The sequence below is a fragment of the Nicotiana sylvestris genome, chromosome 11 (genome assembly GCF_000393655.2).
Source record: "Nicotiana sylvestris chromosome 11, ASM39365v2, whole genome shotgun sequence".
Classification (NCBI taxonomy): domain Eukaryota; kingdom Viridiplantae; phylum Streptophyta; class Magnoliopsida; order Solanales; family Solanaceae; genus Nicotiana; species Nicotiana sylvestris.
In genome coordinates this window covers 157,173,052-157,186,600 of record NC_091067.1, presented here as the reverse complement: position 1 = coordinate 157,186,600, position 13,549 = coordinate 157,173,052, and the positions used below count along the sequence as shown (strand labels likewise).

The window sequence follows — 13,549 nt, the reverse complement described above, 5'->3', positions numbered from 1 at the left end:
AAAACTTTGGTGGGATAATTTAGAGTTGCACACATATTGTCAGCTAGAGTAGTTCGAGAGAATGCTCTAGTAAATTATTGTAGTTGATCGAGAGATAATTACAATAACCCATAACTCTTAATCCTCATAGAGTATTATAGCGAGATTATAGCGAAAGAGTCAAGACCTAAACTAACAATTGGGGAAATCACTGCCCTAGATCTTTTTACCATTGAATTATCTTTGCTTTAGCTTATTGTTGTTTTTAATAGTATTTGAAGTAGTTAAACAAAAACCCAATCTTTATTGATCAAAAAAATCTTGCATCTAGAAATTTGTTGAGTTGATAATAACATTGCCGAAGAGTATAATAGATAGGTTAGTTCCCTGAGGATTCGACTTCGGACTTAAAATCGAATTATATTTGCAGCGATCACTTTGTCTTTTAGAAGACATAGTTGGGCGTGATCAAATTTTGGCGCCGTTACAGGGGAACTAGCAGTGTTATTTATTACAACTTAGAAGTAGTGTTAGAATTATTAGTTTAAATCAATTTTCGAAGGTGTTAAACAATCTTTTCATTGAAATTCTCACGTTTGAACTCTTGTGGAATTCAGGTGTATGCCTAGAAATTCTTTGAGGACTGGAGAATTGCTAGAAGGACTCTCAGACCCCGAGAAAACATTCAGGGCATTGAACCGTGCCAACAAGAGAATCCAACAATCACAACAACCACACCAGTTCGAATTTGACATGGGTGACGCAGAAAACGTCAACGGAAACGTCGGGTATCCGCCAGCTATCCCAAACGTCAGAGTAGTGGCACCTCTTGTGCCAGAAGCTGCACTTTATGATTGGGCACAACCCACAGCTGACAACCTGGCTACTGCCATAGCTGTGCCAGCAATTCAAGCGAAAACCTTCCAGATAACCAATAATATGCTGCATCTTCTGCAGAATAAAGGATTGTTTTCCGGAGCACATATTGAAGACCTTCAGCAATACTTAAAAAAATTTATGTCGATTTATGTGACCCAAAGGCAGCCGAATGTGACCCCGGAAGCTATCAAACTGTTACTGTTCCCGTTCTCTGTGAAGGGGAAGCTCAGACTTGGCTAAATTCGCTCCCTATAAATTCCATTGTCACCTGGGAGGAATTAGTCAAGCAGTTCCTGAATAAGTTCTACCCGCCCAACAAGACTGCAAGACAGATTGATGAAATATTGTAGTACAAGCAACAGCCGACTGAGACCTTGCAGGAAACTTGGAAAAGATTTAAAGGGATGCTAGTGAAGTGTCCTCACTATGGCATTCCAGACCAGATGCTCGGCCATAGGTTCTACATGGGGTTAGCTAACAATCTAAAAGCAAATGTGGATGCTTCAACTAGAGGTGCATTTTTGTGTAAGACATTCACCGAGTGCAAAGTCCTTCTTGACAAGATGTCATAGAATTCGGGGTGGATGACTAGAGGTACAACACTGGCACCCATAGTGCATTTAGTTCCACTTGACCCAAATAATTTGCATGCAGAGAACATGGCCACACTCATGACTCAGATGAGTATATTGATAAAGAAGATTGATGAGATGGGTACAAAATAGGTGCACATTGTTGACACAACAAATAGAGGACCGTGTACACCTTGTATTAATCAGTCTTATGTAATGCTGCTCGGTGGGCCGGGCCTGAACCGGACCGGACCGGGCCCGCGGTCCTAACGGGCCTGGTGGGCCGGTCCTGGGTGGGCCGGTCTTGGTGGGCCTCCTGAGCCTGTCACGGGCTGGTCTCCATGGGTGAGCCCACGAGCCCGGGACCGTTTAGCCCGGGACCGGCAGGCGGGCCTGGGCCGGTCCTGGCGGGCCTGGCGGGCCCAACGGCTATTTTTCAAAAAAAAAAAAAAAAAAAATCTCCAACGGCCATATTTAAAATCTAGCCGTTTGGGCTGAAAATATGACCGTTTTTAAGTTAAAAAAATGGCCATTTGGTCCCCAAACTTTATTTTAACCCCAAACTTTATATAATTACACTTTTCCCCATTTCTCAACTATAAATACCCCCTCATTCTTTCATTTTTATTCACCAATTCATCAATATCTCTCAATATCTCTCAATCTCTCTCAATCTCTCTACTACAATTACTTAATTTATTGTTGAAATTTCGTGAAAAATTGTGAAGTTGTTGAATTGAAGTTTTCAAGTGTTCAACGATTTTCAATTTTCAAGAAGTTGTTCGGCAATCCGGTAAACTCGTTTCAACTCTTACGTTTTTAGAATATATTTTTGTGTGGTTTAGTTTGCATAATTATAATTAATATGGCATTTACTTTGAAAAAAATGTTTGGTAAAGGAAAAGATAAAACCGGTGAAAGTAGTGGCCAACCAACTACCCTTCCCCCGGCTCCCCGACCTAGAAAAGATAAGCAAGTTGAAAGTAGTCGCCAACCTAGACGTCCTCCTCCTTCCGTAATTCTTGATAGTGATCACCCTTGTTTTCAATTTACCGATAGTGAATTTTATCATAATGTTGCACCAGGTGATAGATTAGATGATGAAATTATGAATGCTCTTTATCCTAATGAAACCATCTTAGAAAATAATGAGGAAAATGAGGATGATGATGAAACTCAAGCACCGGATTTAGATGATACACCTACTAGTCCTCTTAATAACCCAAGTGATGCACCGGTCGACCCACCTGTAGAAACTCCTACTTTTAATAGAGAACCTGCTAAACGCTTAGAAACATCATTAGTTTGGAATTTTTTTACTCAAGTAAGAGAAAAAAATAAGGCTAAGTGTAAAACTTGTGGGAAATTAATGTCGCATAAATATGTAGGAGACCGTAGCGGCACAGGTAGTTTGACTAGGCACATAAAAACACACCCTAGAGATAAGGCTAGATTTTTTCAAATGAAAGCGCATCTAGAGGGGACAAGTGTAGATTCTGCGATTAACCCTAGTACAGGTTCAAATCTAGTTCAACCAGGAATTAACACTGTCACTGGAGGTATTTTATATTACGATCCAAATAGAGATCGTGAAGAATTAGCAAAGATGATTACTGTTATGTGCTTACCTTATACTTTTGCTTCTAATCCTAATTGGGTTCATTATATTAGAAGAGTGTTTAATCCTACTTATAAAGGTTGGCCTCGCGCAACAGTTAAGAGTGATATTTATAAATTCAAACATGAATATGAACAATATTTGCGTTATTTATTTACTCATATACCTAATCGGATTTCTATTACTACTGATATTGGTAGAAGTGGTAATGATTGTGATTACCTAACTGTTACAAGTCATTGGATAGATGAGGAATGGATAATGCAAAAACGCATAATTGCATATAGAATAATTAATTCGCGTCACACAGTCAAAAACGCATAAGACTCTTATGTGTGTTCATGGAGTGGAGAAGGTGAAAATCAAAGGGCAAGAGAAGATATGATTTATGTCAACAACTTTGAGGGTCAGAGACAAGGAGTACATCAGTGGAGACCGACACAAAATCAGCAATACAGACCAAACATGCCACAACCTGGGGGTATGCAACCTCAAGGCCAAATGGTGCCAGTACCATATTAGAGACAACTGGGCTATCCACAGCAAAATCAGCAACAATTAACATATCAACCACCTCCTCAGCAGCAAGACAACAACATGGTGGAGATCAGGGGTATGCTTCAACAACTCATTGGGACAAATGGTAAAATGCAGGAAAAGTTGGCAGTTTATGATTCAACTATAAAGAACATTGAAACTCAGCTGGGGCAGCTGTCTATGGCTTTAAACAACCGTCCCCAGGGAACATTGCCAGCAGACACAAATATTAACCCCAAGGAGCAAAACCCGAATCAGCTGATGGCAGTAAGTCTCCGGAATGGGAGAGATTTAGACAAAGAGAAGGAAGTTGCACAAGCCAGCAAAGAGACTATGCCAACCACTCTAATTCCACTAGAGGTAGATGAACCAACAGACCTTACTGAAGTGGTGGTTGAACAGGGTCAAGATAAAAAGGGTAAGACTAAGGTAAATGAACAAGCTGCAGAACAGGTGGTGCCTCTTATGCCACTGAACCCCAACAGAGAGAAGCCAGCAAGCAGTGCACAAAGGGTGATACCGGCACCATTCCCTCAAAGACTGGTAAAACAAAAGAAGGAAGATCAATACAAGAAATTCATGGAGATGCTGCGTCAAATTCAGTTGAATATTTCTTTGATGGATGCCTTGAGAGAGATGCCAGGTTATGAGAAGATGATGAAGGACCTCATGTCACGAAAGTTTGATTTTCAGGACTTATCCATAGTGACTCTGACGCAGACCTGCAGCGTAGTAGTGACAAGATCGATGGCCCAAAAGATCTCCGACCCCGGTAGCTTCACTATTCCATGCACGATTGGGAGTTATGCCTTTGCAAAGTCATTATGTGATTTGGGAGCCAGCATAAATTTGATGCCTCTGGATGTATATACCAAACTGGGCATTGGTAGAGCTAGACTGACTTCGATGCTGCTGTGGCTGGCTGACCGCACGGTTAAAAGACCAACTAGGATTCTTGATGATGTGTTGGTGCAAGTGGGGAAGTTCGTGTTCCCTGCAGACTTTGTTATTCTGGACTGTCAGGTAGATGAGGAGATACCTATCATTTTAGGTAGGCCATTTTTGGCCATTGGGAGAGCACTGATCGATTGTGAGACTGGAGAATTAAAAATGAGACCGAACGATGAAGAAGTCATATTCAATGTTCAGCAATCCATGGTGAAACCCAGTGAATATGCTAATTGCTCCCTAGTGGAGGCAGTGGATATGATCCTGTAAGAAGATGATGTGACCCTGACTGCTAAAGATCCATTGGAGGCATGCCTGAAAAATTTAGAAAAAATGGATGGTGAAGGGTTAGCTGAGTGGGTCATGGCACTTGAAGGCCAAGGATTATAGAAAAGGGAAACTCACTTCGAGTCCCTTGAGTTAGAAAAAAGAGCTACACCTCCATAAAAGCCATCAGTAGAGAAACCACCCAAGCTGGAGCTGAAGCCACTCCCAGCTCACCTCAGGTACGTTTTCTTAGGCCCTGATTCTACTTTGCCTATCATTATATCATCCGGTTTGCTAGATGTGCAGGTAGAACTGCTCTTACAGGTACTGTAGGAAAGTAAGACTGTCATTGGCTGGACCATGGCAGACATAAAGGGTATCAGCCCAGCCTTATGTATGCACAAGATTCTCTTGGAAGAAGGGCACAAACCTTCTAGAGAATATCAACGAAGGCTGAACCCAAACATGAAAGAGGAAGTGAAGAAGGAAGTGATCAAATGGTTAGATGGGGGAATCATCTTCCCCATCTCTGATAGCAATTGGGTTAGCCCTATCCAATGTGTGCCAAAAAAGAGGGGAATGAATGTTGTACAAAATAAGAACAATGAGTTGATCTCAACTCGTACAGTCACGAGATGGAGGGTATGCATGGATTACCGGAAATTGAACACAGCCACCCGGAAGGACCACTTCCCCCTGCCATTCATTGACCAAATGTTGAACAGGCTGGCCGGGCGATCGCACTTCTGTTTCTTAGATGGATATTCAGGGTACAATCAGATATCAATAGCCCCCGAAGATAGAGAGAAAACATCCTTCACTTGTCCGTATGGAATCTTCGCCTTTCGGAGAATGCCTTTTGGGCTTTGCAATGCACCGACAATATTTCAACGGTGCATGTTAGCCATTTTCACATACACGACGGAGGATATTATGGAGGTTTTTATGGATGATTTCTCCATGGTGGGAGATTCATTCGAGGACTGTCTTCACAACTTAAGAAGAGTGCTCAAAAGATGTGTGGAGACAAATTTAGTGCTAAACTAGGAGAAGTGCCATTTTATGGTACATGAAGGGATAGTCCTAGGGCATCGAATGTCTAGTAAGGGAATTGAGGTTGACCATGCTAAGGTTGACGTGATTGAAAAGCTACCACCGCCTACTTCAGTCAAGGTAGTAAGAAGTTTCCTTGGGCACGCCGGGTTCTACAAGCGATTCATAAAAGATTTATCCAAAATTGCTAGCCCATTATGCAAACTCCTTGAAAAGGATCACCCCTTTGTATTTTCTAATGATTGCAGGTTGGCATTTGAGGAGTTGAAGAAGAGATTGGTGACTGCACCCATCATTGTTGCTCCCAACTGGGAGAAACCGTTTGAGCTCATATGCGACGCAAGTGACTATGCCATAGGAGTAGTCTTGGGGCAGCGAAAGGATAAGCTGATGCACCCGATTTACTATGCAAGCAGAACGCTAAGCGGTGCATAACTCAATTACACCGCGACTGAAAAGGAGATGTTGGCTGTTGTTTTTACATTCGACAAATTCAGGTCATACTTGATTGGCTCGAAAGTTATTGTTTACACTGACCATGCAACAATTAGGTACCTGATTGAAAAGAAGGAGTCAAAGCTATGCTTGATTCGCTGGGTTCTTCTGTTACAAGAATTCGATCTGTAGATACATGACAGAAAAGGGACAAAGAACCAAGTAGCTGACCATCTCTCAAGGTTGGAAGGCGATGAAAAGAAGGTAGAGGTTGAGGATATAACAGAGACATTCCCGGATGAACAGTTACTAGCAATGACAATGGAGGAGGAACCATGGTATGCTGATATTGCTAATTATTTAGCAAGTGGTATTGTACCTTATGAACTCTCCTCAATTCAAAAGAAAAAGTTCTTTCATGATTGTCGATATTATTATTGGGATGAACCTCTATTGTTTAAAATATGTGTAGATAACATAATCCGGCGGTGTATCCCCGAGAAAGATCAATATTCTATTTTACAGGCTTGCCATGCTTCACCATATGTTGGACACTTTGGAGGAATTCAGACAACATCTAAGGTGTTGGAGTTGGGCTTGTACTGGCTTACTCTGTTTAAGGATGCCCATGTTTGGGTTAAAAACTGCAATGAATGCCAAAAGACTGGCAACATATTTCGTAGACACGAGATGCCAATGACCACAATTCAAGAGGTGGAGATTTTTGACATGTGGGGGATTGACTTCATGGGGCCATTTGTCAGCTCGTATGGTAACAAGTACATATTGGTAGCAGTTGACTACGTCTCCAAGTGGGTCGAAGTAGTGGCTCTCCCGACCAATGATGCTAAAGGGGTAATAGGCTTTCTAAAAAAGAACATTTTCACACGTTTTGGTACCCCAAAAGCTATACTCAGTGATGGCGGAACCCATTTCTACAATAGAGCATTCACACGGCTGTTGGAAAAATATGGAGTTCATCATAAAGTGACCACCCCGTACCACCCACAATTGAACGGGCAAGTTGAAGTGTCCAACAGGGAGATTAAAAGTGTCCTCACAAAAATAGTGAATGCAACAAGAACTGACTGGGCAAAGAAGTTGGATGATGCATTGTGGGCGTACCGCACAGCCTTCAAAACCCCAATTGGTATGTCACCGTACAACTTGGTATTTGGAAAGGCATGCCATCTCCCAGTTGAGCTAGAGCATAAAGCACTTTAGGCATTGCGGCAGTTGAACTTAGACATGGAGACAGCAGGTACTAACAGAGTAACTGGATTACATGAGCTCGAGGAATTCAGGTTCTAGGCTTTTGAGAGTGCTAGATTATACAAATAAAGGATGAAATTAATGCATGATAAGCACGTCTTGGATCGAAACTTCAAACCCGAGATCTAGTGTTGTTATACAAATTGAGATTGAGATTGTTTCCGGGTAAGTTAAAGTCCCGATGGTCATGACCCTTCAGAGTGGTGCAAATGTTCTTAAGTGAAGTTGTCGAGATTGAATCAGAAGATGGGACAAATAAGTTCACAGTAAATGGGCAAAGGTTGAAACATTACCTTGGAATGGCTGAAGAAAAAGAGGATAGAGTGGTAATCACTTTGGAAGAGCCCCAGTACGCGAATGAGGAGTGATGATCAAATGCTTGCGTCGTGTCGTGACGTTAAATTAGGTGTTGCGTGGGAGGCAACCCACGCGTGTTGTTGTTAGTGTGTTCATGTAACTTCATAAAAAAAATTGCCAGCACCGCGACCGCGGTAAACCGTGGTGGAAGGCAAACATTCTGCCTCAGATTTTACATCCCACCGCGACCGCGGTGGACAGCGGTAAACTGCGGTGAGGCGTGAACATTCTGCCTCAAATTTTTAAACCCACCGCGGTCGCGGTGGACCGCGGGGGTACCAGGTATTTTTAATTTTTTTTCTTTTCCGTTTTTCTTATTCTTTTCCTCTTCTGTTAATTTAATAACCCCCTATTTTAACAAAACCCTCCTTTCCCAAATATCAAAACAACCGACACCCCCCCCATTCTAATTCTTCATCTCCCTCTCTTCACAACCCTAACCCCCAAATCCCTTCTTCTTTTCCTTCTTCTTCACTCATACTAACATCCCCCACATCCGTTCCTCTCACCCATTCTTCAACTAAGGTATGTACTTACCTCTCATCTCTCTTTTCTCTGGTTTTGTGTTGTATTGTGTTGTAGCTTATGTAGTTTTATGTTGATATGGTGTTGTAATTGTTGGTAGATTTTTGTAGTTTCTTCTTGTTTTTCTATTTAAATTTTGTTTTTGACCATGATGGGTAAAAGGGCTATTTATTTAATGTGATGGAACGGTGTTTTTGGTGGGTGATTGAATAAAGAAAGTGTGAAGTGTGTGGGTGTAGTAGCATATTTGATTTGGAAAAGTTTTGCTATAGTCACATGGGCAGTGTATATGAAGAAATTTGTCTTGCCCACAAGGTGTTTGGGGAATTACCCCAATGGAGTTATAAGGAGCTAATGTGGTTGTGGTGAAGTCTGAGTAACCACCCATAGTCACACACTTCACGCACTCACTAATAGGTGTTTCGTTGTATGAAAGGTACAATGAGTTCTTCCAGGAAGAGACGAAACACCAGGCCCTCCGCTAGTAGACTGGGAGGCTCCTCACGAGCTAGGAGCCAAGCCAGTGCACCTCAGTTCAATAGCACTCGATTTGTATCCAAATCAGCGGAGGATAGGTACAACCAGAAAGCATCTAATAAGTTGCAACATGAGGTGCACATTGATCGAACGACTTTGGAGGTGGAATGCCCTAATATTTTTAATGAGCTAAGGTGGTGTCAGTTGGACATCTTCTTTGAAGTACCGGAGGAGGCTAATGTTCAGCTAGTAAGGGAGTTCTATGCAAACTTACCAGAACATGAGAATGGGGTTGTGACGGTGTGCAATACCCCGGTAAATGCATCCTCGACACCATCCGCAGGGTATACAGGCTGCCAATGTTCAGGGGAGAAGTTGATCCTTATCGTACTTTCAGCGATACATGGGTCTTGTGGGGAATTCTTCTTGATACTATCTGTGTGCCGGAATGTGAACGCCTATGGATCACGCCCAAAATTACACTTAACTCCCATTGTCTGAATTGGGAGGCTAAGTGTTGGCTCACCATTGTCAACAGTCGATTGTTGCCATCCAGCAACACGACAGATGTCAATCTACCACGGGCGTCCGCAAACCACTGTTTCATGTCCCACAGAAATTTTGATGTGGCCCGGCTCATCCATGAAGAGATGTTCATTAGATCACTTGAGCTAATCAAGGGACACTACTTCCCTTCGCTGATCACCCGGTTGTGCCGTATTGCTAGAGTCCCTGAAGACCCTCGGGTTGATGGGCGATTGCCACTGAAATCCCCGTTCCGGGCGAAAAAAATTAAAATTGGACGAGAGCCGATGGTGAATATTGATGACTCAGATGATGATTCAGATGATGATGATGATGATGATGATGATGATGATGAGATAGCTGAGGTTCCTCCTCCTCCAAGAGTTGATGTGGCAGGCCCATCACAGCCACGCCGAAGCACCCGTATGACAGCTTTGGAATAGGAGATGGCTGGGTTGCATACCTCAGTCACTGATTTGGGTGCCCGTGTTGATGCGGTGGCTGAGAGGCAGGTAAAGTCGGAGAAGAAATTCTTGGGATGGTTGAGAGCTCTGGGACGTGCTTGCAATGTGAACCTAGACACCGTCTCCGATCAGGAGTAAGCTTCAGGGAAGTTCCTCAACCTTACTGTTCTTTAAATTTTTAAGCCATGGGGACATGTCTTCATTTTAAGTATGGGGTGGGGGATACTTCATTGTATGTTTGTAATTGTAACAATTGACTATTTGATTTTGTTTGTTTTGTCTTGCTTTGATTGTTTTGATGTTAGAGTAATAGTTCATTAGGAAAGTTAAAATAGTAAGTGACTTGTCCCGACGACAGATCTCTTTCGGCGGGGTTCTTGAGGGACTAAGTCGAGAAAAAAAAAAGTAAAAAAATATTTTTTTTTGGAATATGGAGACTTTTCCTGATGACGGATCCTTTAGACAATTTTCTTGAGGGAAGTTAGTCTAGAGAAAAGACCAAAAAGACTTATTTATTTTTTTAGGTAGTGTAGTAACTCTCCCTTGATTTTTCTTTGGGCCACGGTTCTTTTCCAAGGGTTTAGCTTGAACCGACTATAGGTAGGTTTTGTTTATTTTTGTTCTTTGTTGTTTTTAGACTAGGACTAATGGGCTACAAGCTAAATTTGAAAAAAAAAACCCTTAGCGTTGATACACTTGAACACAATAAACACTAGAGTGTAACACTTAGCTTCATTGGTTGAATCCTATTAAAGTGCCTTAAAATTGTATGTTTGCATCTAACTTGAACACTCAAAAGAGAATGTCTTGATAAACCAATCCGGAGTGAGTCATGTGCCATGTGTGTGTGAGTTTTTACTGTATTCCATGATTCACATTTGATGCCTAGAACTTGCCCTGTGTGTTTGCAAAGTGAAATTGCAGTTTCATTCAGTTTTAGAAGTGATATAGGCATTTCTTTATTGAGCCAAACATATAAAGTAAACCCACCTGAATGCAATACATCTTAGTTAACCCCGTTGAGCTTATAAGCCTGTTTCTTTGGCAACCACATTGCGAACCTTACCTAATTATTTGAATAGTCTGCTGTTTGAACTCTTTTACCTCCCAATAAGCACTTGAATGGTATTAAAAATATGCAAAAGCAAAAGTGTGGGGTGGTGATATATTTTTTGAGTGGAACCATTGATATAGAGAAAATGTGCTGAATTTTGAAGCATAAAAGAAGAAGTACCACGAAAAAAAGAAAGAAGTTATAAATAATTATAGTGGTTGATAAGTGGTAGCTTGTACAAATTGCACCTAATGGATGAGGAGGTTTTAAATAAATGTGGTGGAGTGTTTGGTTGGTACAACTATGATCTTTAAGTTTAATGTACTTGTATTAAAAGTGCTTAGGGAAGTTAGTCATTATATCTAAATATATCCTACCCGTCCCTTAGCCTACATTACAACCAAGTAAGTCCTATTGATCTTAGATTGAGTGGGCTCACTTAGTAGAGTATTACACTACGGGCAAGCCTATGGTGCATCTTTGTGGCATGTGAATATTCTTTTTGAGAGTGAATGAATTTTGTCTATCTTAGTTCCTAATTGTTCTAATTATCATTATATGTGGAACTGCTCTCTTGTGTGATGTGAGAGCATGTGATTCACAAAGGAAAGGTAAGTCTTGACTCTTGTATATAGTGGTTTGAGTAAGTGCGAATGTTGCATGACACGAAAGGTTTGACTCTTGAGGTAAAAGTTGTTCACTACTAGGTGCAACTTTTGTAAAATATTCATGGTGTGAGTCGTTAAGGGAAAAGCTTAGGGAAGGAATTTTGATGGAGTGTGGTGGATTGCTCGAGGACTAGCAATGATTTAAGTGTGGGGTGTTGATAGTAAGCTATATAGTTAATATTTACACCTTAATATGACCATGCTTTGTTGTTGTTTTATAGGTAAATTGCCAACAAAATGCTCTAAATAGTGTTCTTTTGTTTCGCAGGGAATATTATATGTGAGGAAGCAACATGGAGTATTTTGGAGGAGATAATGTGAAGAAAACGCCCACTCGAGAAGTACCCGAGCACGAAGAAGTAGAAAATGGCCTGGGCAAGAAGTCCACCGTGACCGAGGTGGAACCGCGACAGATTAAAAAAGTGAGGCAGAAAGGTCAGCTCTCACCGCGGTCGACTGCGGTCTGCCGCGACCGCGGTGCACTGTTCACGCTGCTGGAAGTTTGGGGACCAAAGTGTAATTTCGAAGAAATTTTTGTAAAACCCTTATAAGCTTTAGAAACTCGCTCAAGATTGTTTTTAAGCTTGTTTTAGACTACTTTTGGAGGAAGAACAAGTGTGAGAAGATCAACCAAACATTAGAGTTTTTTTTCTATCTCCTTTTAATTCTTGCAATTTTACATTATGAACAATCTAGTAGTTTTTTCTTATTTTGTTATGAGTAGCTAAACAATTATCTAGGGTTAATAGAACCAATTGTTGGTTGAAGTTTTGACTCAATTTGTTATAATCGAGCCGGAATTATTATATGATTGTTCAACTACGTTTTGTATGGTGATTAATTGAATGAGCCCTTGATTAATCGTGTCTAATTACCTTATATTGCTTGAGAAAGAATATTAGGTTAGACAGCTGTTGAACAACACCACTTTTGGGTAATTGAAGAGATTCATTACTTGAACTTAAAAGTGGGTTTAGAGATAACAAAACTTTGGTGGGATAATTTAGAGTTGCACACATATTGTCAGCTAGAGTAGTTCGAGAGAATGCTCTAGTAAATTATTGTAGTTGATCGAGAGATAATTACAATAACCCATAACTCTTAATCCTCATAGAGTATTACGGCGAGATTATAGCGAAAGAGTTAAGACCTAAACTAGCAATTGAGGAAATCACTGCCCTAGACCTTTTTACCATTGAATTATCTTTGCTTTAGCTTATTGTTGTTTTTAATAGTATTTGAAGTAGTTAAACAAAAACCCAATCTTTATTGATCAAAAAAATCTTGCATCTAGAAATTGGTTGAGTTGATAATAAAACCGGATTATATTTGCAGTGACCGCTTTGTCTTTTAGGAGGTATAGTTGGGCGATCACTCCATTCAAAATCTTCATATTATGATGACATTGTCTAGTCTTTCTATAATCGTTATAAAAGATGATTAATCATCTCCACATTGTCATTCCATTAGTTTTAATTAATTAACTGTAACGCGTAAATAATCACTTTATCTTTGAACCAAAGCCACCACCTTCTTAATTAAGAATTGGTTTAATGAGGTTAATGTAAAAGATTTCCCCTAACAAACAAACATATGATGCCAAATTATGTTATTATAATACCAACAAGAAGAAGATATGACCCCATGCCTCATTTTCCATATCAATTTCCGTAGACAACTTTTCACATGCCAAGAAAAAACTTATTACTTTTGTTGGCCATGTGTGCTTATTTACAAAACAAAAGAGATTAATAATAAGAAGATTTAATCGAAAATTAAGACAACGAGGGCCCATGATATGTAGAATTTCCTAGAAGTCCCATCAAGTAGGAGCATCATTTTACTAATGGAATAAATAAATGAATAATACTAATAAAATATAAGATCTTCACCGCCAAGAACTATATATGATAATTAAG

At 40.6% G+C, this 13,549-nt stretch overlaps 1 protein-coding gene across 1 annotated transcript; it reads left to right on the top strand.

Moving 5' to 3' along the window:
• The first annotated feature begins 3,645 nt into the window (after positions 1–3,645).
• Positions 3,646–4,803, top strand: LOC138881897 (uncharacterized). Its single transcript, XM_070162197.1, has one exon. The coding sequence runs from the start codon at positions 3,646–3,648 to the stop codon at positions 4,801–4,803; it is 1,158 nt and encodes a 385-aa protein (XP_070018298.1).
• Positions 4,804–13,549: the final 8,746 nt, after the last annotated feature.